The sequence below is a fragment of the Hemitrygon akajei genome, chromosome 14, assembly GCF_048418815.1.
Source record: "Hemitrygon akajei chromosome 14, sHemAka1.3, whole genome shotgun sequence".
NCBI classification, from domain to species: domain Eukaryota; kingdom Metazoa; phylum Chordata; class Chondrichthyes; order Myliobatiformes; family Dasyatidae; genus Hemitrygon; species Hemitrygon akajei.
The window spans coordinates 93,555,904-93,583,048 of record NC_133137.1 but is presented as its reverse complement, the minus strand read 5'-3'; the positions used below and the strand labels follow the sequence as shown (position 1 = coordinate 93,583,048).

Genomic DNA, 27,145 nt, shown 5'->3' with positions numbered 1-27,145 from the left:
CCAGCATTGATGAATTCCAGTTGCCCTGATACCATTTCTCCATAACCGCAATGTCCTGCTGAAACCTTTCACCATGCTCATCACTGACAGTGCCAAGATTTGCAGAGAAATCTAAATGGGAATGGAGAAAATTAATTTTTAGTGACATGTTGCATTTCATGGTTTTGTGTGCTTGAAGCATGTTGTCAAACAGCTGCACATAGTTTGGTGCTCTGCAGTTGCCAAGAAAATTTTCAACATCCTTGAATGCTTTCCATTTGGTTTTCTCCAATCCCACTAGAAGTTCTTCAAATTGCCTGTCATTGATGACCTGTTTGATTTGTGGATCAACAAAACTGCCTTGCTGAATCTTGGCATCAGTTATTCTGGGAAACATCTGTCTCAAATATCGAAATGCTTCTCGGAAATTTATAGCCTTTTTAAAATCTTTCCTGCCATGCAGCATCTGCCTTGCCTAAGCATGTCCAGGCATGCCTGGACAAGATAGAAAACATTTCAGCTCACGTTGTAGGCAACATCTTAATTGACTTTTATGAATTGAAATAACAAATATAAGCTATTTCAAAAAATGGTGCATAATTGAGATATTTCATGGTGACTGTCATGATCAGCGGCCCAAAATCCAGAAGATACATCCAAGTATTCAGGAGGCAAAATCTTTGTAGTTCAGTGTTTGCCTCTTGTGATGATGTAATGTATATAACAAAAAAATTACGGTCAGACTGGGTACATCAGTCCAGTAGGTTTACGACCTGTAATCTCCCTGAAATTATGTTGTCAAGTTGTATATGAGGCTGAGTTTGATGCAATAGACCAGGATGACATGAAAGAACATAGAACATCGAACTATATAGCACAGCAACAGGCCCTCTGATCCATGTGCCAAGCTTAAACTAATACACCTTATGCCAGCTCACAGTCCACAACCCTCCATTCTCTGCAGTTTTGTGACCAATCTAAGAGGCTCTTAAATGCTTCTGTTGTATTTGCCTCCACAACCCCTAATAGCATATTTCAGGCACCGCCCTGTGTTTAAAAAAAAAACAAAAAAAAACAACTCCTTTGAATTTTCCCCTTACCTTAAATGCGTGCCCTCCAGTATTAGTCATTTTGAACCTTGAGAAAAGGTACTGGCTGGTTACTCCATCTATACCTCTTATAATTTTATAAAGTTCTATCAGGTCTCCTTCAGCTTCTGCCATTCTAGAGAAAACAATTAATTTGTCCAACCTCCCCTCATAGCACACATTCCCGAATCCAGGCAGAATCCTGATAAATCTTCTATACCCTTTCCAAAGCATCAACATCCTTCCTATAATGGGGCGACTAAAATTGAATGTAATGCACCAGATGCACTTGACCAGAGTTTTATAAAGCTGCAATATATCTTCCTGACTCTTGAACTCAGTGTCTAGACTAATAAAGGCAAGCATGCCATATACATTCTTTACTACTCTATGAACTTGTGCTGTCACTTTCATGGAGCTATGTACTTGGATCCCAAGATTCCCCCTTACATCAACACTGTTAAACATCCTACCATTAATTGTGCACTTTCCCTATTAACTCCCAAAGCACAACATCTCACACTTGCCTGGATTAAACTCCACCTATCATTTCTCTGCCCATATCTGCAACTGATCTATATCCCTCTGTATCCTTTGGCAATCTTCTACACTATAAAGAACGCTACAATCTTTGTGTCATCTGCAAACTTACAAGCCCACAAGGTCCCGGTATGGATCCCTGAGGAACCATTAGTCATGGATCTCCAGCCAGAATAAGACCTATCAACCACTACCCTCTTTGGGCACACCAATTCTGAATTCAAATGGCCAATTCATTGTGCTTACTATGCATCTTAATCTCCTATATGAGGGACATTATTGAATGATTTACAAAAATCCATATAGACAACATCCACTGCTTCATTGAATTGCTGGAATCTCATGGTAAAGAACTTGTAAATGAGGATGCATTATAGCATGAAATATATAAGTCACAGGATGAGCAAGAAACCATCAATTTAGTATCGCCATCACCACCAAAACAGCTGACTGCAAAAAAAGGCTTTTGGAGGTGTTCTCTTATATCAATAAAACAATTGTCAACTTCAGAAATGATTATCCAACTTTATTATCAACGTTATTAGATGTGGCTACATGGCAGAGAATGATGCATTTTTTCTAAAGGGCTCTATAAGATGAAAGAGAGAGTTGTCCTCTATCTGTGCCTCTCTTTGTTTTTCTATTACAATACAGTATTTTGTGTGCTGTTAATGCATGAGCATGAGGTTATTGCTGAGGGGAATGGCCATGAGTGGAAGAGGCAGACAGTGCAGGGTCTCCTTGTGGCCATTTCCCTCAACAACAAATATACCCTAGGGTACTGCTGGGGTGGAAGAGGGTGTGGAAATTACCTTCCTGGGTACAGCAGCAATAGTCACATTGGACTCATAGAGATTTGCTCTGAGGCTCAGTGGTTAAGGGAGTAGCTGCAGAACATTCTCAATCAGGAGGGTGAACAGCCAGAGATCTTGGTATATGTTGGTACCAATGACATTGAAGAGTGAATGCGCAGTGAACATACGAAGTTTGGAGAAAACCTAAAAAGGACCTCAAGATTACTCCCAGTGCCACATACTAGTGAGGGTAGAATAGAAAGATAGCACAGGTGAAATGTGTGGCTGAGGAGCTGGTACAGGAGTCAGGAATTCAATTTCTTCAATCATTGGGCTCTCTTTTAAGGTAGGGATGATCTATATGAGAGACCAGTTATACCTGAACTGGAGGGGGATAAATATCTGGGCTGAGAGATTTGCTAGTGGTGCTCAGGAGGGTTTAAACTAGAGTGGGATGGTGCCTTGCACACAATAGTGCCTAATGATAATAAGGATGGACAGAAGCACAATAAAATCCTAAGAACTTTCTATAGGGGTACAGTTGAGAGCATTCTGATAGGCTGCATCACTGTCTAGTATGGGAGCTGTACTTCCCTCAATCGCAGGACTCTTCAGAGAGCGGTGCAGACAGCACAACACATCTGTAGATGTGAACTTCCCACTATTTTGGACATTTACAAAGATAGGTGTGTAAAAAGGGCCCGAAGGATCATTAAGGACCTGAGTCATCCCAACCACAAACTGTTCCAGCTGCTACCATCTGGGAAATGTTACCGCAGCATAAAAGCCAGGACCAACAGGCTCCGGGACAGCTTTTTCCACCAGGCCATCAGACTGCTTAATTCATGCTGACACAACTGTAGTTCTATGTTATATTGACTGTCTTGTACATACTATTTATTATAAATTATAAATTGCACATTGCACATTTAGATAGAGACATAATGTAAAGATTTTTACTCCTCATGTATATGAAGGATGTAAGTAATAAAATCAATTCAATTCAAGTCAATTAAAAGGAGAAGAAAGACCATTGGTTTAAACTGCATTTATTACAATGCAAGAGGAATGTTGGTAAGGCAGAAGAATTCATTGGCTCTGGGGGCTGGGATATCACAGCCATAAGAGAAACATTCCTGAGGGAAGGTAAGACTTCCAGAATACAGATGCTACAGCTCTTAGAGTCATAGAAAAGTAAATCATAGAAATAGACCCTTTAGCCTATCTAGACCGTGCCGAGTGATTTAAACTGCCTGACACCATTGACCTGCACCCGGATCATAGACCCCCATAACCCTCCCATGCAAGTACCTATCTAAACTTCTCTTAAACTTTGAAATCGTGTTACCCCCTTAATGAAAGTGGATGCTTAGAGAGGATATTCTTAGGGGATCATCCAGTAAAGCCACATGGATAGAAATTAGAAATGGTATGGTCATTCTGATGGGATTGTATTATAGGCCCTCCCCAATTGTCAGCAGAAATTGCAGGAGCAGATGTGTGTAGAGTTTGCAGCTAGCCGTAAACATAATAGGGTAGTATTATTGGGTTATTTTAACTTCCCTACATACAAAGCTGCTCCTCGTCTCTACATCGGATTTTCTAACCACTTACCTATTATGCTAATTCTTGCATACCAGCTGCTGTTTAAATGTGTCATCAGTTTAAAGGGAGATAAGGACCTGGCCAGAGAAGCAACCTCAGGGTTACAGGTCCTCAAAATAATCCAGGGAGGCAGCTACCTATGACCATCACACTGGCATAGAGCATGGCCAAGAGATTTGAATACTGCCTTCAGATTGGGGGATAAGACAACTCTCAGGTCAGCAAGAGCTGCGCTTTCCCATGGCATTAGGAAGGTAAAATTGGATTATTCACAGAGAAAATACAGCCATTTCTGTGACATCAGAGACATGTAGCACATGTGCCAGGGCATTCGCTCCATAATGGACTACAAGTCCACCCTGTGCATCAATGACAGTGATGTTTCTCTTCCTAATAGGCTGAATGTCTTTTACACTTTGATGCACACACTAATGTGCTGGTGAGGAAACCCTCCCTTCCCCCTGAGGAGCAGGCACTCTGTTTGGAAACAGTTGATGGGAGGAAGCCCTAGCCAGGCTCAATCCAAGTAACATACCTGCTTGAGTGCTGAAGGACTGTGCAGCTCAGTTAACTGAGGTTTTAACAGATATCTTCAGCATCTCTCTGGAACAGCCCACTGTCCCCTTAGACTTCAAGGTGGACACAATCATCCTGGTGCCCAAGAAGGTGACAGTAACTTGTCTCAATGACTATTGTTTAGTGGCACCGACTTCAATGATAATGAAGTGCTTTGAGTGGTTGTTTATGGGTTGCATTGAATCCCATCTTCCTGTTACATTGGACCCTTTCCAGCACCTGCACTCCACTCTGTTTTATCCTACCTGAAAAATGCTGCTTCGTATGCCAGGACGCCGTTTATTGACCAGCTTCAGGAGCTGGTGGGTAGACTGTCTTCATTGGGTCTCAACAACTCTCTCTGTATCTGGATCTTGGACTTCTTGACAGAAAGTCTACAGTCAGTCCGTGTTGGGAGCAACATTTCTAGCTCCATCATGCTGAGCTCTGACTCTCCCCAGGGCTGCATGCTCAGGCCACTGCTGTTCATGCTGCTGATGCATGACTACATTGCTGGATCCAGTTCAAACTGAATCAAGTTCGCTGATGACACAACAGTGGTTGGCCTCATCATCAATGATGATGAGTCAGTCTACAGAGAGGCGGTAGAGCAGCTGGTAGGATGGTGCGAGTACAACAACTTGAGTCTTAACGTGCACAAGACCAAAGAGATGACTATGGACTTTAGGAAGGTGCAGGCTGATCAATCCTCAATACACATGCATGGCTCCTCCATGGAAAGAGCTGGGAGCATCAACTTTCTGGGGAGTGCATATAACAGACAATCTCACCTGGTCCTTCAACAACACCTCTGGTTAAGGAAGCACAGCAGTGTCTCCACTTCCTGAGGAAATAGAGATGAACGAGGCTCTCCCCCTCCATTTTAACCAAATTTTACAGCTGCACCATTGTGAGTGTCTGATGCACCATCAATAACTCTCTGAGACGTGAGGCGAGATATAGGCTTTTATTGACTGGAAGAAAGAACAAGCAGCAATTGACCACCATGCTACATCCTGGAGACTGAGGGCAGGTCTCAGGCCCCAATCGCCTTTATACCGGGGTCTGTGGGAGGAGCCACAGTCAGTGGGAGGAGCCACAGGAGCAGTCAGCGGGGGGGGGGGGGGGGGGGCGTGTCCAGACAGGTATATGTAGTTCACCACAGTGTCCTGACCAGCTGCACCACTGTCTGATACAGGAATTGTAAGGCATCTGACTGCGTCCCTAAAAAGGATTGCAAGGACTGCTGAGGGGATCATAGGGGAGTCTCTCTTCCACCTATTAGAGATATCTATCAGGAGCACTGGATATGCAGCCTTAGCATTGTCAATGATCCTTCCCATCTGTCCATCAATTTTTTTGCCCCCCGCCATCAGACAGGAGATACCATAGCATTAGAACAAGAGCTGTTTGACAGAAGTGTGCAGTTATGGCCCAAGTGCAGAGGGAGAGACACTGAAGTTAATGAACAGTTCACTGACTTTTAATAACTGTGTAGAATTAAATGAAAATCAATAAGCACTGGGCCAATAGGGCTGTTAACCATGGCTTGGAAGCAGTAACTTAATACTAAATAAATACTGCTCTTTTACAGCATCAATCTAAATGTAGTCTTCTTTCTCAGAAGAAGGACAAAGCAGGGAGTGTTGACGTTACGTGCTTGTCAAAATTTGACAAAACTGAAACAGTTAGCTTATGCTCAGTTTTGGCTCACCCTGTTATTGGAAAGATGTTATCAAACTAGAAAGAGTGCAGAAAAGATTATCAGTCCAGATTACTGTATACTGGACTTGGGGCTTGAGTGGCATGGAGAGGTTGTATAGACTACGACTCTATTCCCGGAACTAGACAGATGTGTATAAGATGATAGATGTACATCATGAAGAAAATAGACAGGTGAAAGCGCTTAGTTGTTTACCCAAGGAGGAGATGCTAAAAATAAGAAGACATATATTTAAGATCAGAAGTGAGAGATTTTGAAGGGACATCGGGGGTAGCTCCCTCACATAAGTAAGATGCTTATTTGGAATGAGCCACCAGAAAATAATGGTTGAGGTGTGCACATCAGCACCATTTAAAAGTCATCTAGATACGTATATGGAAAGAGGGGTTGAGAAGGCTATGGGCCAAATGTGAGCAGATGTATTAGCTTGCTGGGCAGCACAATCAGCATGAATGAGTTAGCTGAAATACCATTCTGAATACCTCTTTAACTGTCATTCATCAAGATTGCCAAAAAGCAATGAGAGTTTTACATTTTTGTAAGGAGTTGTGGAAAAAAACATGGGTGGTGTCTTTCTAATGTTGAGAGGTGACTAGCTGCAGTAGTAAATAGTTAAAATGTCAGAAGTACATATAAAGCCATAGAACCATAGAACATTACAGCACAGAAACAGGCCCTTCGGCCCTTCTTAGCTGTGCCGAAGTATTTTTCTGCATAGTCCTACTGACCTGCACCTGGACCATATCCCTCCATACCCCTCTCATCCATGTACCTGTCCAAGTTTTTCTTAGATGTTAAAAGTGAGCCTGCATTTACCACTTTATTTGGCAGCTCATTCCACACTCCCACCTTTCTCTGTATGAAGAAGCCCCCCCGATGTTCCCTTTAAACCTTTCCCCCTTCACCCTTAATCCATGTCCTCTGGTTTTTCTCTCCCCTAGCCTCAGTGGAAAAAGCCTGCTTGCATTCACTCTATCTATACCCATCATAATTTTATATACCTCTATCAAATCTCCCCTCATTCTTCTACGCTCCAGGGAATAAAGTCCTAACCTATTCAACCTTTCTCTGTAACTCAGTTTCTCAAGTCCTGGCAACATCCTTGTAAACCTTCTCTGCACTCTTTCAACCTTATTAATATCCTTCCTGTAATTTGGTGACCAAAACTGCACACAATACTCCAAATTCAGCCTCACCAATGTCTTGTACAACCTCACCATAACTTTCCAACTCTTATACTCAATACTTTGATTTATAAAGGCCAATGTGCCCAAAGCTCTCTTTATGAACTTATCTACCTGTGACACCACTTTTAGGGAATTATGTATCTGTATTCCCAGATCCCTCTGTTCTACAGCACTCCTCAGTGTCTTACCATTTCCCTTGTATGTTCTACCTTGGTTTGTCCTTCCAAAGTGCAATACCTCACACTTGTCTGCATTAAACTCCATCTGCCAGTTTTCAGCCCATTTTTCCAGCTGATCTAAATCCCTCTGCAAACTTTGAAAACCTTCCTCATTGTCCACTACACCTCCAATCTTTGTATCATCAGCAAATTAGCTGATCCAATTTACCATATTATCATCCAGATCACTGATATAGATGACAAATAACCATGGACCCAGCACTGATCCCTATGGCACACCACTAGTCACAGGCCTCCACTCAGAGTAGCAATCCTTCACTACCACTCTCTGGCGTCCCCCATTGAGCCAATGTCTAATCCAATTTATTACTTCTCCATGTATACCTAGCGACTGAATCTTCCTAACTAACCTCCCATGTGGGACCTTGTCAAAGGCCTTACTGAAGACAACACCCCCTGCCTTCCCTTCATCCACTTTCCTGCTAACCTTTTTGAAAAACTCTAATAGATTGGTTAAACATGACCTACCATGCACAAAACCATGTTGATTCTCCCTAATAAGTCCCTGTCTATCAAAATACTTGTAGATCCTATCTCTTAGTACTCCTTCCAATAATTTACCTACTACTGACGTCAAATTTATCGGCCTATAATTTTCCTGGATTATTTTTAGAGCCTTTTTTAAACAACGGAACAACATGAGCTATCCTCCAATCCTCTGGCACCTCATCCATAGATACTGACATTTTAAATATATCTGCCAGGGCCCCTGCAATTTCAACACTAATCTCCTTCAAGGTCCGAGGGAATACCCTGTCAGGTCTTGGGGATTTATCTACCCTGATTTGCCTCAAGACAGCAAGCATCTCCTCCTCTTCAATCTGTATAGGTTCCATGACCTCACTACTTGTTTACCTTATTTCCATAGACTCCATGCCAGTTTCCTTAGTAAATACAGATGCAAAAAACCCATTTAAGATTTTCCCCATTTCTTTTGGTTCCATACATAGCTGACCACTCTGATCTTCAAGAGGACCAATTTTACTATCCTTACTATTCTTTTGCTCTTAATATACCTGTAGAAGCTCTTAAGATTATCCTTCACCATGACTGCCAAAGCAGCCTCATGTCTTCTTTTAGCCCTCCTGATTTCTTTCTTAAGTATTTTTTTGCACCTTTTATACTCCTCAAGCACCTTATTTGCTGTTCCCTGTTGCCTATACATGTTATACATCTCTTTCTTTATCAGAGTTCCAATATCCCTTGAGAACCAAGGTTCCTTATTCTTATTCACTTTGCCTTTAATCCTAAAAGGAACATACAAACTCTGCACTCTCAAAATTTCTCCTTTGAAGGCCTTCCACTTACCAATCACATCCTTGCCAAAGAATACCTGTCCCAATCCACACTTTTTAGATCTTTTCTCATTTCTTCAAATTTGACCTTTTTCCAGTTTAGAACCTCAACCCAAGGACCAGATCTATCTTTATCCATGATCAATTTGAAACTAACGGTGTTATGATCACTGGTACCGAAGTGTTCCCCTACACACACTTCTGTCGCCTGTCCTAACTCATTTCCTAATAGGAGATCTAATATTGCATCCTCTCTAGTTGGTACCTCTGTATATTGATTTAGAAAACTTTCCTGGACATATTTCGCAAATTCTAAACTGTCTAGACCTTATGGGAGTCCCAATCAACATGTGGAAAGTTAAAATCCCCTACTATCACAACTTTATGTTTCCTGCAGTTGTCTGCTATCTCTCTGCAGATTTGCTCCTCCAGTTCTCGCTGACTATTGAGTGGTCTATAATAGAACCCATTAATGTGGTCATATCTTTCCTGTTTCTCAGCTCCACCCATATGGCCTTGGTAGACATGCCCGCTAATCTGTTCTGCCTGAGCACTGCTGTAACATTTTCCCTGACTAGCAATGCCACCCCTCCCCCACCCTTCATTCCTCTGCCTCTAATATGTCTGAAAAATCTAAACCCTAGGAGGGTTTAAGTCCTTGTTGCTCAGGGGTTTGAGTTATTGATCTTCAAACACAATTTTTCCTCAAAGTTGTGCTGGTATACTGAAAACATTGATGAATCTCATATTTGATAAATTCCTTAAGAAAATGGGAAATGGTTCTCATTGTCTGGCATTATTAATGGTCTTGTACTGGGCCAACATTTTTGGAGAGTGTTGTTGTATACTGAGAGAGCACATGCGCAGACTATTTGCAGATGTTGAGTATAAGGCCCATTGCAGCCTCTGTCTCAATACTCAATTTGATGAAAGCTTGGAGCTCTTCATCCAAATCTATATGCACAAGCCCATTTGTTGTGCTGCAGGAGCCTTTCTTGACTCTGATCTGAACAGAAAGAGACTATGTTGTGTGTTTTTTGGTTAGGATCATGGCTTGCATCCATGATGAAGTGAATGTAAAAAAGAGCTTAATTTTTCTACATGAACTCTACTGTCCCTCCCATTTGACAGAATAAAGGTTTTAGTGACATTGGAAAATGCCATGTATGTGCTTGTAGATGCACCCTATAATCCTCTTGGAGATTTTTTAAGATGAAATTCACGTCCACTCTACCTTGGATGGACAGAGTCCACGTTATGATTCAGGGATCAGTTTCATGTTTGTGACTTAAGTTCTGATAAAGGATATTTGACTTGAAATCTTAACTTTCTTTCTCTTTCCACATATACCGATTTGCTGAGTTTCTAGAATTTTCTGTCTTTATTTCAGATTTCTAATATCTTTAATTTTAATACATATTTGCATTTATTATTGAGGAGCAAAAACAGCTCTGAAGACAGTTAGTTGCATTCGTTCTTGCTTTCAAGACCTATAAACTTTTAGCTTATACATACATATTCACCAAAAAGGAACATATACAATTGTACTGTGACAAGCTTTCTTAAGATCTTCAATATACCCATAAGAAATCATTGGGTTTATTTATGTAAATTAAAATTCTTAAACTTGCTTAAAGATTCAAATGCCACTTCAATCACTTCTGGCATCTATTTATTAATTCTGCAATGACAAAAATATGTATTGCTGTTGACTACTATTTCTAATAAGAATTTGCAAAATCTTTAGCAGTCTTGGTAAATTATTGAAGTTCAAAAAGAATTGCAAATGCTGGAAATCTAAAAAAGTACAGGAAATGCTAGAAATACTCAACATCTGTGGGTAGAGAAACAGAGTTAATGTTTCACATTGAAGATCCTACATCAGAAATTGAATAAGTTACTGGTGTGTTAGCTTTAGCTGTTGTTATGTTGTATCACTTTTTGACTACTGGCAATTATATGGGCAAATATATGGATGGTTATTGACACAGACTTTGTGATTAAAGGCACTTTATCAATACCATAAATCACCTATAGCTGTCACGAGGCTGAATGTCATGTTGCAGTGAAGTAATTAATGCAATAAATTCTGCTGAATGTTTATGAAAAGTTTTCTTTAATGGCATGGTTAAGTTCTGTTCCTACATGCTGACTGAAAAATCTTATTTCTTGAGTTCCTTCCAATTTTGTCATCTGTCTCCATTGCTTTTGCCATAAAACAACAATGGAAAATAACCTTCAAAATTTTAAATAGAGATGAAAGACTGATTGAAGTTGGTGGGAGGAAAATAATGACAAAAATTGCATTTAAAAATATAGATTAGGAGGGCTATCTTTTCATTTACTTTAATGCTAAATGTACTGGTCATTTACATTCAATGGTTAAAAATGAATAAAGGATATGATTTTATTATATGACCTAGAATGAATGCCCAAAGTAAATTTGTCATATCATTATTCAATGGGATGTTAAAATGTTAAAATGTGGGGAAACTGAAATACTTTTATTTGGTCCTTGAGCAAATGAGCAGATTTTGGTCAGTTTAAAGTTGAATTGGGAGTGGTGTCAAGCAGGTGCAATCCTAGCTTGGTTAAAATTATCCCATGGCCATATTTTCCAGCAAGGTATAACATTTTAATGCTCTTTCTCAAACAAAATGTTTACCAAGTTTTGAAAATTGTCAATATAATGAAAATCATATATATAAGTGGAGGGTATTGAATATAGTAAAACAGCTTTATAGTTGTGCTGAATAAGTATCTGGCATCGATTTGGTGTTGCTGGAGAGTTTGAAGTGAATGTGTTATGTAAAGAAGATAAACTGGCAAGGATTAAAAAATGGAAAAATGGTGATGACTTGGAATCACATCTGTGGGAAGGAAGCCAAAGTTCTGGACTAGTGAACTAGGAAAAACTCAACATCAAGACTAATGCAGAGAAAAAAATGCTATTAGGACTTACAATGGAAGCGTACAAGATGTTGAATCCGTGCTGGTTACTAGTGATTTGTGCTCAACACCTATGACTGTTCAGTGAAACAGCAGGTATTTGGTTCAGGAAGTGGGTCAGAAGCTTTTAGTTAGAGAAGCTGGAAAAAGATACAGAGACACTGAAATATTTTATCAGACTTTACCAATTGTTATACTTTGTCAAAATACAGGATCTTACATTCAATTAAGGACACCAAGATACAATACATTTTAATCTCACAGTAAGATTTTTAATTGCAAGGCTAGCTTTTAACTCTTGAATGCTTCCATTGATTATTTTTTTTAACAGCTATTTATAAGACGAGTCTATTGCTGGCAAAGTCAACATTTACTGCCGATTCACATTTGCTCGTTTTGAAGGTGGAGATGAGCCCCTTTTACTAATAGTTATGTCCTTTCAAAATTCTTTGAATATGATCTTTACAAGTTATGTAAGATCAAAACTATTATTCCATCTTTTGAATTTTACTTTGTTCTTTTGACACTTTTCTGTAATTGCTACTTTCATCATTTTACTCCAAACTAATACTCAATGCAATGTAGCATTTGAGTTAAAATATAGTGGTTCATTGGGCCATCTGTTAATTGGGGAGCCACTTACTTGGGCCAACTCTTAAAGAACAAAAACTAATTGAGAAAATAGCTGGGATTCCTTTAATTTATTTGGAACAGGAGACTGTTGCCGAACAGTTTCCAACTAGCGTCAGTCGCATCCATTTGTGTGGCCATTAGACACAACACTGTGTTTAAAATGAACAGTTTTTAAATAGCATCTGTTGCACGTGCTTGTGTTATGTTATCTGTTTGGACTAATGGACGCTGATTCAAAAAAGCAGTGATTTTTGATAATTTTGTTTTCTATTTTGACTTAAAAAACTTCAGATCCTTACCAAGATGCCACAAAAAGATTTGACACTAACCAAAAAAAATTACCCTACTGGACCAAATTAAAATCCATCTGCCTAACACTATTCAGGTGCAGGAAATCCAAGTGACACACACAAAATACTGAAAGAACAGGCAGCACCTGTGGAAATGAATAAACATTTGATGTTTTTGAGCCGAGTGCCTTCATCAAGATTGACAAGGAAGGGGGAAGATGCCAAAATAAAAAGGTGGGGGGAAGGGGAAAGAAGTGAGGTGGAAGGTGATAGGTGAAGCTGGGTGGCTGGGAAAGGTCATGGGCAAGAGAAGAAGGAATCTGATAGGAGAGGAGAGTAAACTATAAGAAAAAGCGAAGAAGGACGGGATCCAAGGGGAAGTGATACAAAGGTGAGAAGAGGCAAAAGGTCAGAGTGGGGAATAGAGGAAGGTGGGAGGGGAAATTTTTTTTTTTTGAAGGAGAAATCAATAATCATGCCATCTGACGAAGGGTCTCGGCCCAAAAAGTCGACAGTGCTTCTTCTTATAGATGCTGCCTGGCCTGCTGTGTTCCACCAGCATTTTGCGTGTGTTGTTATCATGTCATCTTGTTGGAAGCTACCCAGCTGGAATATAAGGTGTTGCTCCTCCACCCTGAGGGTGGCCTCATCTTGGCACAAGAGGAGGCCAATGACTGACATGTGAGAATAGGGATGGGAATCATCGGCTGGCCGAGATAAGTGGAGAGCCAAAATCTAGAGCTGCACGCTTGATACACCTGTAAGATAAATTGTGTGAAGAATGATCATTGTGTGAAGGACAACAGGAAACATCCCAAAAATGAAAGCATGAAAGTAAAAATCCAGATGTTGAGGAGGATTCAATCAATGGTTTTCCATTGTAACTGCAGGAGGCATGTATGTGTGTCTGTGTGTGTGCGCACACGCCAATATTATAAAGACAAGTCAGAGGAGCTAGCCAAATGTTGGTCATAAAGATTTTAAAGCAACAGATGGTTGTATCAATGGAAATGTTGGCACCACATTAAATTCAAGAAAGCACACAGGAAGAAAGATAGTGCTGATGCTGTAAGTGCAGAAACATGGAAGTCTACAAAACTCCCTGACTTGATTTACAAAATCTGTAAAAGATTTTGTGCAGTTGATATCTACAAGGCTGATGAAACAGCCCTTTTTAATTGTAACATGCTGAACCGTTCCCTTGGCTACAAACACACAACACTACCAGGTTCAGAGAAAGCAATGGATAATTTACTTACACTAGGTGTTTGCACTGATTTTGTTCATTTTGTTCACAGCAGCTTATAATGGTTAAGTCCACTGTCAGTGAATTTTAGGAATTAATATACAGTTTTAAAGTGCTGTTGTAGTATTGCTAGTGTTCTATTTTTTCTTACAGTATTATGTTTAAATACGTAATTTGTTACTCAGTTAAATGGTAGTTTTTAAAAAATACCTTTTTAACTATTTCCATGAAACTTCAGCTCATTGGGGCAACTGTTTAATTGGGCCAAAATGTACTGGTCTCGATGTGTCCCAATTAACCGGAACCCACTGGGAGTTTCATGTCCGTTGGCAATGGAAACATTCTACAGCTTTACAGATATTTGGTTACATTTTCCAATATCAGGAGTACGGTCACTGCCATGACTGCCACCATTGTAGTGTGAGAAAAATTAAGATAATCAGGCAAAAGCTGGGGCAAAGAGAAAAACAAATATACGGGCAGTCCCCGAGTTTCGAACGTCCGACTTATGGACAACTTGTACTTACGAACGGACTGCCATAAAGCCTATTATATTGAAAATTTGAGTTAAATACAATGGTTCATAATAACGAACGCACGCACTACATTGTGACACTCATGAAAACATTGCAAGGCTTTAGTGGTTCGTTGGCTCGAGGAAGGAGAACGCCGTCCGCCATTTTAATGAAGACCTTATGGAACTAGAGCAGCAGATGATTGCATTTGAAGGACCTAGGAACTCCGGAACTGAAAAAGTTTGTGACTAAAAAGTTAGCTGAAGCCTTTTATCTCATTGAAGTAGAGATGGCAAAGTTAGAGATCCTAATACAGAGAGGTTCACCGAAGTTTACCGTGCAGTTACCGAGGACCTCAGCTGCTATAAAGCCATTTATGACGAGAAAAAGAGAAGCTCTGTACAAGCCTCCCTTGATGCCTACTTCAAGAAATTGACTCCAGTATTAAACCCCACCTCTCCTGCAGCAGAATCAATCCCTGACTCTCTAGCACCAGGTCCATCATAACGTTACCTCACCAATGCCCCTTCCGGTATGCAAGACATCAATGAAACTGTACGTAGTTACTTTTATTATTACTGTATTATTATTATTATGTACTATATTATTATGTTTAAGATGTTTTAGTGTATTTGGAAGTGTTTCTTAAGTGTTTTATATGCATAGAAAGGAAAAATATATACTATATACTAAGACAAACATTTGACTAACTGACGCTAAGTAAGACTGGATGTACCTGTTCTGACTTACGTACAAATCTGACTTAAAGACAGGCTTAGGAATGGATCTCGTTCATAACCTGGGGACTGCCTGTATAAAAAGTCTGGCTAAGAAATCTGAATTCATGAATAACAATACAGCAATTAAATGGGATTTTCTGTTTGTTTTTTTACATAGATACATAAAAACAACTTGTAAAACTTTTCAATGCATGGTACAATATCTTAACAACACAAAATAATAAGGCATTCAAAGGTGCTTATTGACTAGTAAGTCTAATATCTAGGTGTATTTAGGTGTATTCTTTATTATGCTACAAACATGCAGCTTTCTAAATTACAACAAAGAATATGATACCTTACAAAGTTTCATGAGAAATACAGCCATACAATAAGATATATAAGTATCAACTTTCTCAGTACTAATGCTGTATTAGGAAAAGCTTATTGAAATTCCATGAATGAGGTGGAATGTGTGTAATATGAACCCTTTATACTAAACTATACAGACTAGAACAATGTGATTTTGACATATCTAATACCTGTATGAAATTTGGTTATATACTTATTCTATCTCATATTTAAAGGACAAGCATGAAATATTTAAAACTTCAACATATCAAGGTATCCTTCTGGTTTCTTCCTCTTCTAACTTATCAGAATCATAAGGATCAAAATCTGCTACTGCCTTTTCTTTGGGGCAACCCTCATAATATTTTTTAATGTAACGCTGCACAGTCCAGCCCTTGTATTCACTGGGCTCTGTACATTCAAGGCCTTCAAACTCCACAGTGTAGTGAACTTGCAGCCAATAAGCCAAGTAGTGGATCTCATAATCACACCTCCATCGGTTTTGGGTAAGAACTATCCTCTCGATAAAATAGAGGTGCTCCAAGACTCCATATTCAAAGTTATATAAAAGATTCCCAGATAGATCCAGTTCCTTCAGACGAAGAAGACCAACAAAGGCAGCTGAAATTGAAAAATATCACAATAGGTTTTCCTTGGAAATTATTTCATATGTTTTATTTTAAATATAGTTTATTTTGATCATTTCATCAAACTGAAATGTGCTATCATTTTTTTCAAGACTGCTACTAAATGGCACAAAATTTGTAAGAGTGGATTCTTGTGTTTTCAGTTTATTTATATACATAGGTTACATGTTTTAGTAATATTTTTCAAACATATCAATGGTGGCTGGATACTTTCTTGTCTTTGTGATTTACATAAACAGAAGCTATTCATAAGAATGAAAATTGTACCTCAATATTTACAATATATTTTTATACTCTAAGATAGATTTTTTAGTTTGCAGACTATAAAATTCATTTTTTCTAAAACAGCATATTTACAATTGCATATACTGGGAATGTTCTTACCAGGATTTATGTGACCTATTGCATTGTTGCTGAGATTTAATAGTTCTAATTCCTTAAATTTCATGAAATTTCTGGCATCCAATCGCTTGATTTTGTTTCTTGAAAGATCAATTTCCAGTACTTCATCAGGTATGTTTTTGGGAACATTTTCCAAATCTGTAAAAAAAATGTTAAGGGTAAAGTATTAATGTTAAACATAAATATATGTACACAAATAGAGGAATGGAGTGAGGAATGTGCAGCAGGTTGGGATAGGAAAGCAGGAGTGCATTGAAGAAGAAAAGGAATTAAAAGTCAGGTGATAGGGAGGAAAGGGGAATGCAAAAAGAGCAGAAAAAGAATGATCAGAGAAGAAAAGAAGAGAACAAAGTCAGTAGTCCCATTGATGGAAGAGTTCCAGGAGCCACTCAAGAGAAATATGTATAGTGGGGGTAATAGTAGGTGTTCTGATAGGTATTTACAAGCTTAAAAATGTGCCATTTGTATTCGTAGGAAGTCTTCTACTTATTTCTTTTTCCAGTCCAACCTTTCTCTGTTGTATAATTCCAGCATCCTGTACATTCTCTCTTCAGGTATGGGTGCTGCCAAATTAGCAGAGTACATTTTGGGCTGTGGGGCATCTCAAGAGTTACTTCTCCCAACATACAGAATATTTATTTAAATAAAGACTTCAGAATTGCATGAGGACATTGTATTTGCCAAATACTACTTATATTCTGATATGTTTGTTTGTTTATTTATTCCCATTTATCCTTAGGGCCAGTTCTCTCTCTGGCCCATTCAAAATCTTTGTTGTCTGTTTCCTCTCATTCTCTTTGACAGAAGGTCGTTATGCTGGATTCCAGTGATGTGGCTAGTGATATGGTATCAGAATCAGAATCAGATTTATTATCACTGACATGTGTTGTGAAATTTGTTCTTTTGTGACAGATGAACAGTGGAAGATATAAAAATGCTAACAAGCTACAAAAATAAACAGTATAAAAACAAATAATGAGTTGGTGTTCATGAGTTCATGGACCATTCAGAAATCTGATGGCAGAGGGGAAGCAGTTACTCTTAAAATATTAAGTGTAGATGTCTTCACTACACTGTCGGGTATTCTGGATCAGCACCTAGAACCTAACCCCTTGGTTGCTCTGTTCGGTTTTTGGGGCGAGACAGATTTGTGTCTGGGTCCGACCAAGTGCCGAATGCTATCCTTTGCCTCTCTCCTGGCGAGACGCTTGATCCTCCTTAGATGGAGAGATGTTGCCCCGCCCACTCATGCGCAATGACTTAACGACATTATGGCCTGCTTGGACCTCGAAAAAATTCATTATTCAGTTCTCAATTCGGATTTAAAGTTCCATAAGATCTGGGGGCCTTTTATCGAGTACTTTCATAACCTTCTTTTTGACTAGGGTTTTTTTTTCTTTTCGGTCCCTTGCTTTCAGCTCCCTTTTTTTTTCTGGTAGTGGGCATTGTTGTCCTCTGTTGCTAAGTGTATTCACAGTCTGGGAGTTTGACTGTCCGGACTTATACTCTCTATATTGTGTGGTGGTTGGTCTGGAATTGTTGTTTTTTTTCTTGTGTTGTGGGGTTTGGGGAGGACACTAAGCTCACTTGTCTTTAATTCAGGTGCTTTTTTGTTAAATTCTCTTCCTTTGTAGCATATTGTTATTGTATGCTTAACCTTGCTCTGTATTAATGCTCCTCATTGGGATTTGGGGTTTTTAATTTTGTAAAATGTTTTGAAAAACTAATAAAAAAAATATTAAGTGTGGGTCATCATTTCTTGATGAGAGCTGCTATTGTGTTGGCTGGTGTCCATCTACTTTTTATATGACAATAATGCAGGGACACTCAAAAAGTTACCCTAGTTAAATAATTTACCAAGCATTTTCTCATGAAAACTACTCAATAGCACCATCTTTATCACAAAGTCAATAAATTGTATTAAAATCCTGATTTACATTTTAGTGTAGTATTAAGGGAATGTTGCACAGCCAGACAAAGATTAATTAACATCTGGTTTTGAAGGATGTAATCCATTTTAACACTTAAAAAGGCAAGAGGTTGAGGAAAATGGGATTAATGTATATCGGGGGAAAAAAGGGCTCATTTTTATTTTGTCTGTTTGACTCCATATCTGGACTGTATGGTGGAAAGGAAAGAGGTGATGATGGTATCTAGAATTGATAGATATGAGTTGGAAGATTGTTGGGATGCCAACATCATGGAACTGGCAGAGTGTCAGTGTGAAGTGGGATCTCACTGTAGGGAGCTGTCAGATGGCAGACTACATATGGCAGATATGTAGTCTAAAGGGAAAGTATTCCTTCGAAGACTGTTCATTGTGGACTTTACACACCAGGGTTAAAAAGCAAATGGGGCCTGTTGGGACTTGTCTGTAGAGTGGGAGATTGCTTGGGTTATTGGTAACTTAGCAAGGGCCAATAAAAAGAAGCAAGGTATAAGAGGAGTGGCCATTGTAGGAGTGGACTAGTGTTAGAGTGGTCACCTATTTCATAGAATCATAGAACGTTGCAGCACAGAATCAAGCCCTTTGGCCCAGCTAGTCCATGGTGAACTATTAATCTGCCTAGTCCCATTGACCTGTACCCAGACCATAGCCATCCATACCCCTCCCATCCATGCACCTATCTAAATTTCTCTTAAATGTGGAAATCGAACCCACATCTACCACACTTTCACCATTCTGAGTGAAGAAATTCCTCCTCATGTTCCCCTTAAACATTTCATCTTTTACCCAACTTCAGTGGAAAAAGCCTGCTTGCACTTACCCTATCTATACCTCTTGTAATTTTGTATACTTATATCAAATCTCCCTTCATTCTCCTACTCTCTATGGAATAAGGTCCAAAACTATCTCTGTAACTCAGTTCCTCAAATCCTAGCAACATCCTTGTAAATTTTCTTTGCATTCTTTCGATCTTATTGACATCTTTTCTGTAGGTAGGTGACTGAAATTGCACGCAATATTCCAAATTAGGTCTCATCAACATCATATAAAACTTCACCATACTGTGTGTGGCATTCCAACATATGCACTCACTACTTTGATTTATGAAGGCCAATATGTCAAAGGATTTCTTTGTGACTTTATCTATTTGTGATGCCACTTTCTAAGAATTATGGATTTGTATTCCCAGATCCCTCTGTTCTACTGCACTTCTCAGTGCCCTACCACTCACCATGTAAGATCTACCCTGGTTGATCCTCTGAAAGCGCAACACCTCACACTTGTCTGCAGCAAATTCCACTTGCCATTTTTCAGCCTATTTTTCCAGCTGGTCCAGATCTAGCTGCAAGCTTTAATTGTCTTCCTTGCTGTCAACTACACTCCAAATCCTGGTGTTATCCACAGCTTTACTGATCCAGTTTACAATATTATCATCCAGATCATTGATATAGATGAAAACAACAATGGACCCACACTGGTCCCTACAACACCCCACTAGTCACAGGTCTCTAGTCAGGGAGGAAATCATGTACTACCACTCTTTGGCTTCTCCAGTGAAGTTAATGTCTAATCCAATTTACTACCTCATTTTGAATGCCAAGCAACTGAACTTTCTTAACCAGCCTCCCATGCAGAATTTTATCAAAGGCCTTGCTGAAGACTATGTTGTCAATATCCACTACCTGACTTTCATCAACTTTCTCGGTCACTTCCTTGAAAAACTATAAGGTTGTTTAGGTGTGACCTATCATGTACAAAGCCATGTTGACTATCCCTAATTAGTCCCTGTCTATACAAATGCTTACTATATCCGGTCCCTTAGAATAACTTCCAATAACTTACCCACTATTGATGTCATGCTCACCAGCCTATAATTTCCTAGTTTATTCTTAAATCCTTTCTTAAACATGGAACTATTTCCTGCTAGCTTGTGCTCCTCTCCTTGCTTCTGCCCCCCTTCTTTTCCAGTCTTGATAAAAGGTCTTAGCCTGAAACATCGACTGTCCATTTCCCTCCATAGATGCTGCCTGACCTGAGTTTTTTTAAATTTAGAGATTCAGCATGGAACAGGCCCTACCGGCCCAATGAGATACACAGCCCAGCAACCCACCTATTTAACACGAGCCTAATCACATGACAACTTAACCTACTAACTGGTAAGCCTTTGGACTTTGTGAGGAAACTGGGGCATTCAGGGGAAACTAACGCAGGAACAGAGAATGTATAGCATTTTGTGTTGCCCAAGATTTTGAGCAGCTGCAAAATCACTGTGTCTTCATAGATGATGAAGAAGCTTTGAGCAGTCAGCAGCTAAATGTTCAGCCTCTGACCTTTTTTTTACAATCATATCATTTAAATTGCTGGTACAGTTAAGTTCCCAGTTAATGGTGACTTCCATTACCTGGTGCAGTCAATGGACCTGGGGTGCAATGTTGGGATGCACTGGGTGACTCATAGGCCTTCCAGCTAATAGATATTTTATTTATAAACACAAAAGATTCTCCAAATGCTGGTAATGCAGAGTAACATATGCACATATTGGAGGAACTCAGAAACATAGAAAACCTACAGCACAATACAGGCCCTTCGCCCACAAAGTTGTGCCAAACATGTCCCTACCTTAGAAATTACTAGGCTTACCCATAGCCCTCTAATTTTCTAAGCTCCATGTACCTATCCCAAAGTCTCTTAAAAGACCCTATCGTATCTGCCTTCACCACCAAGGTCAGGAAACATTATGGTAAGGAATAAGCAGATGACATTTTGGCCTGAGTCCCTTCATCAGGACTCTAATTTATTTATCTCTTTTTTCTACATTTGAACCAAGCTTCTAATGAAGTTTGGAGCTTGAATTTAAACTAATCATCACTCAAAGTTAACTAAATGTGTTTGACACAATGTCAATAGTACAGTTATATTTCACAAATAAACATTTCAGACTTGCAATTCTGGGTAAGAAAAGTAAAACTCAAAGGTAGTGTTCTACATATAGCCACCTTTTATTGAGTACCGTGTATTGAAATTCAGCCTTACAATTAATATGTAATATTAATATAAGGGGCTGATAGTGATGAAAATGCCCATCTCTCTGGCTGCATAATTCTGCTTAACCTAAAGCCTTCTCTGTGGTAGCAAGCTCACTGGCCGTCACCCAACATTATGGTTGTGTGATATTTCTGCAGTCGCCATTTATTTACAACTGGACTTGTATCAAAATAAATAATATATGCTATTAGCAGATAAATTTAAATATTGGCAATGCTCAATTTAACTCCCTAATAGTGTTCAGATAGAAATTACATAAGATTACTTTGGTATATGACAAATTAATGTTAATTGGTTTTATTGTTATCATTGTTCCTGCTAAACATTCCTAAATTGTGGGGGGTTTTTTTGCAAAGCAAAATATTGCAAATACTGGAAACTTGAAATTATAACAGAAAATGCTAGAATTACTAAGCAGAAAAAATAAGAAATGTTGATGTTTCGTGTTAGTGATCTCTCATTAGGACTATATTTCTGGTTTTAGAAATTGTCATTGATCTGAAATGTTAATTCTGTTTCTCTTCACAGTTGTCTCATTTGTTGAGCGTATTCTGTATTTGTTACTATCAAAGCAGATCTCATCACGAAAGAACATATTTTTCAGATTCACACAAAGACAGTTTTGCTGTTGAATCAAAATATAGAGTGAATGAAAGAAAGGGATCATTGGAGGAAATGATGGAATGAATTAAAAGGTTGATAGAAGGTTGTATTTCCTCTGCCTGAGAAGCTCAATGTGGCATGAACTTTTACGTTTAGCTATCAAGGAATGACATCAAAGAGCATTTCTTCACTGAAAGAATTATAGAAATCTGATGGACAACAATTAAATAATGCAATTAAATAACCCTAACCCTCGCATTAAACCCTTGAATAATGGTAATGGACAACATGTGTAGAAGTTTGTCGAAATATTAGATGTCATGCTGAGTCTTTGCAAACTTCTAAGGAAGTAGAGGTGCTTCAGTGCTTTTTTTTCATAATTGCACTTAAATGCTGATAACACTAGGAATTGAAAGTTGCTAACCCTTCCCCCCTCTGATCCCCCAATGAGGACTGGCCCTTGGAGCTCTAGTTTCCTCCTCTCAAAGTCAATTATCAACTCTTTGGTCTTGCTGACATTGAGTGCAAGGTTATTGTTATGGCACCATTCAGTCAGATTTTCAACTTTCCTTTTATATGCTGATTCATCACCACCTTTGATTTGGCATCAGGAAATGTAATTATGGCACTGGAGCTGTGCTTAGCCACTCAGTCATAAGTGTCAGGCAAGTAGAACAAGGGAGCTAAGCACACAGCCTTGTAGTGCACCTGTGCTGATGGAGATTGTGGAGAAGACGTTGTTACCAATCCGAACAGACAAGGGTCTACAAGTGAGGAAATTGAGGATCCAGTTGTACAAGGAGGTATTGAGGCTAAGGTCTTGAAGCTTATTGATCAATTTTGAGGGATGATCACATTGAATACTGAGCTGTAGTTGATAAAGAGCATCCTGATGTATGCATCTTTGTATATCAATCTGCTCAACCTTTCTCAATAACTCAGTCATTTAAATCCCAGCAACATCCTTGTTTACTCTTTCCAGCATAATGACATATTTCTTATAGCAGGGTGACCTAAACAGAACCACAATATTCCAAATGTGACCTCACAAACATCATTTACAACTGCTACTTAACATCTCAACTTCTATACTCAATGCCCTGACTGATGAAGGCAAGTATGCCAAAAGCCTTTTTCACTACCATTTCTAACTGTGACACCACTTTCAAGAACCATGAACTTGTTCTCCTACGTCCCTCTGTTCTACAGTGCTCCCTAGGACTCTACACTGTATTGTAGAAGTCCTACATTCATTTCTCTTCTCAAAATGCTACATTTCATACTCATCTAAATTAAATAACTTGCATTTCTCGGCTCATTTAGCTAATCAAGATCCCTCTGTATATACTGACAACCCTCTATTTTAGTATGATCTGCAACTGCAATTATTTTTGAAAATTAAAAAATAATAACATTTGTGTTTTGTCTCCATGAATTCACTTGATCCCAACTTCCCTTCCCTCTTTATTTCTATTCCCATTTTGAGTCATTTAATTATGCTACCATGTACATGCTTCCATAGATTCTGTGTGTCTCATTAAGTATTCTTCAATTAGATTAGTTAAGGATATATTCAGTTGTTTACTCAGTTCACTAGCGATCCAGCTACTCTAGAGGGCAGAGTAGTTTTAGTTTTCTAGTTAGTGCCAATTCCATTGCAGTAAAAACCATATTGTTTAACGTAAACCATTTGGACCAATGTTATATGCAAAACACACAAAATGCTGAAGGAACTCAGCAGGCCAGGCAGCGTCTACAGAAAAGAGTGCAGTTGACACTTCAGGCCAAGGTGCCGACTGTACTCTTTTCCATAGATGCTGCCTGGCCTGCTGAGTTCCTCCAGTATTTTGTGTGTTGCTTGGATTTCCAGCATCTGCAGATCTTCTCTTGTTTATGATGTCATATGTGAAGATTGCAAAAAGAACTTGTGTTAAATAATTCAATCAGAAAATGTGCCTTTTTAAATCTGTCATCATAATCTTTACAAGATGATTACTTGAATTTGTTTACATAACTTTCATTAAATTGTAAAGATGTACTTTGGAAACATAATTATTTATAAGTCATTGCAGAATTGATTAAGTGAAAAACTTAACTAAATTACAAGGCTTTCATTCCTGATTATCCAGTTTATGAAATAGCAGTTGATAGATATCTTTTGGAAGAATTCTTAAAACAAAAGAATAGCCATTCTAAACATGGTTTTGGGACAATTCCAAAAGTGTAAGCTCTATATGTCATTATGGTTAGACTGATGGAAGGCAGCAAAGACTTGCATTGCTTTGTAAGTCTATTACTGAGTGATAACTAAAGGGCTGACAGTTCAAAGTAGAAGTATAATTCGGAAGTCATACTAACCTTTATTTTGACAGTCTATTCTTGACTTTGGAAAAATGTAAATGTTGCATTCTGTGGAATCCGGAGGAGTAAGTACTGGTGCAGGAAGCTGATCTTTAGAACAGAGCAAGCTCACATTGACAGTCTTCAGTTTATAACCAGCTAATTCTTTTGGACTTTTACATTTGGCCAAGGTGCCTAAATTTCGTTGGCCAGGTATCTGTAACTTCCTAACCATTTGTTCTAGTTCACAGCTGCAATTCCAGGGGTTGCCATAGATACGCAGGTATTCTAGTTTAGGGATAGGAATAAAGATGTCCTCTGCAATAAATTGTAATTCATTGTGCTGCAGCAATAGTGTTTCTAGTTCATCCAAGCCATCAAAAGCATCTGCTTCAATACTTGTTATGGCATTCCGTTGCAAGTCAAGGCTCTTCAACTTTTTTAATGTCGAAAATGTAAAGTTCTTTAAAATTTCAATTTTATTTCCTGCTAATTGTAAATGGACAACATCCAGTGGCAAATTACGAGGAACTGTAATGAGCTGCTGATCTTGACAAGTTAAAAGTTTCTCATTCTCATACAGACTTGCACTACATTTGGTTCTGAGGAACTGAGCATATCTTTTGACGTGACTGGATCTGTCTCTGAGGCAATTTTCACCACAGTTCTTCATTCTGTTTCTTTGGCTGCCATTTCTTCTTTTCATGAACTCAGCTGCTCTACAAAGAAGGAGTAACATAATAATCCTAACCACTTGCATCCTGACATCCAGATGGTCCCTGTAACCAAGTGATGACTTGATAGAACAGAGGAATCCAATGAAATTTGAGAGCCAAGATAGCCTTAAGTGTTTTTGACTTTGGACTGATTTAAACACGTTTTTCCTTGCAAGGCAGTCTGTAAAAGGAGAAAAAGTACATGGTCACATGTGATGTTATATATGTAGAAGACCACTAAAGTTAAAAATATTTCAGATTTACAGATTACATAACATGCAAAGTATTTCAATTTTCAACAAAGAGAAAAAGGAATAAAATTATATTTTGTGCTTTAGCTTAAAATGAGTGATACTAAGTCAACAACTATATTGGCACTCCCTTCTCTAGACCAGGGAACTATATCCTATATTTGAATATGCGATCCAGCTGGTACTGATAGCGGGAGGCACAAAGGTGACCTAGAGTCAGTGAAGGGATGGAAATGGGCACAGGAAAAGTTCTTAAGGGGTGGTAACTATAGGAGAATTCACATGTCTGATTCTAAGTACATGGATTTATTTAAGCTGGTCTCCTTCAAGCTGCACAAAAATAATCCTCATCTGTCTTGTGAGGTCCTGCCCCTGTACTATTTGCATGCTATGCATATGCCAACATATTTCTCTATGTGACATTAAAACATGGCTTGTATAAATCTTGGTACCACTCATATGTCTAAATCCCTTCATGCACAAGCACATAGGAAGTAGGATGTAGGTGTATGTAAGATCCAGAACCAAACTGGTGTTCTACAAGAGTGTGCAGGAAATTGTAATCAGATTTCTTTTACATTAAACTCCTTCACTTTTTACACAAAAATATTGTGCTACATAAGATAGGCCATTTGGCCCATGGACTCTACTCCACCATTTCATCTTGGTTGATTGATTTTCCCTCTCAGTCCCAATCTCCTGCCCCCCACCCCTCTCCATATCGCCCATGCCATGACCAATCAAAAATCTATCAATCTCTGCCTTAAATATACATAAAGACTTGGCCTCCACAGCTGCCTGTAGCAGCAAATTCCACAGATTCACCACTCTCTGGCTAAAGAAATTCCTCCTTATCTCTGTTATAAAAGGACACCCCTCTTTTTGAGGCTGTGTCCTCTGGTCTTAGATACTCCCCCATAGGAAACATCCTTTCCACATCCTCTCTATCAAGGCCTTTCACCATTCTTTTCTTCTCCAGTCCTGCCAAAGGGTCTTGGACTGAAATGTCAACTGTACTTTTTTCCATTGATACTGCCTGGCCTGCTGAATTCTTCCAGCATTTAGTGTGTGTTGCTTTCACCATTCAATAGGTTTCAATTAGGTCACCCCTCATACTTCTGAATTCAAGCGAATACAAGCACAGAGCCATCAAATGCTCTTCATATGATAATCTCTTCAATCCCGAAATCATTTTTGTGAACCTTCTTTGAGTCCTCTCCAGTTTCAGCACTTCATTTCTGAGATAAGGAGCCCAAAACTGCTCACAACATTACAAGTGAGGCCTCACCACTGCTTTATAAAGTCTCAACGTTACATCCTTGCTTTTATATTCTAGTCCTCTTGCAATGAATGTTAACATTGCATTTCCCCTTCTCACCGCAGACCCAACCTGCAAATTAACTTTTAGGGAATCATGTACAAGGACTCCCAAGTCTCTCTGCATTTCAGTTTTTTTTGTATGTTCCCTCCACTTAGAAAATAGTC

The 27,145-nt window shown here is 38.9% G+C and overlaps 2 protein-coding genes across 2 annotated transcripts in view; one reads left to right on the top strand and one right to left on the bottom strand.

Moving 5' to 3' along the window:
* The window catches only part of fbxl13 (F-box and leucine-rich repeat protein 13), a 162,011-nt gene that overhangs the window by 29,667 nt on the left and 105,199 nt on the right, over window positions 1-27,145 (top strand). The window lies entirely within an intron of this gene.
* Window positions 12,122-27,145, bottom strand: part of lrrc17 (leucine rich repeat containing 17) — a 52,568-nt gene continuing 37,544 nt past the window's right edge. The window contains exons 2-4 of the mRNA XM_073066628.1: window positions 24,712-25,590; window positions 16,740-16,895; window positions 12,122-16,329 (exon numbers count right to left, since the gene is read on the bottom strand). Of these exons, the coding sequence (XP_072922729.1) occupies window positions 15,977-16,329; window positions 16,740-16,895; window positions 24,712-25,453 (1,251 nt within the window). The 5' untranslated portion in view covers window positions 25,454-25,590 and the 3' untranslated portion in view covers window positions 12,122-15,976. The remainder of the gene's footprint in view (window positions 16,330-16,739; window positions 16,896-24,711; window positions 25,591-27,145) is intronic.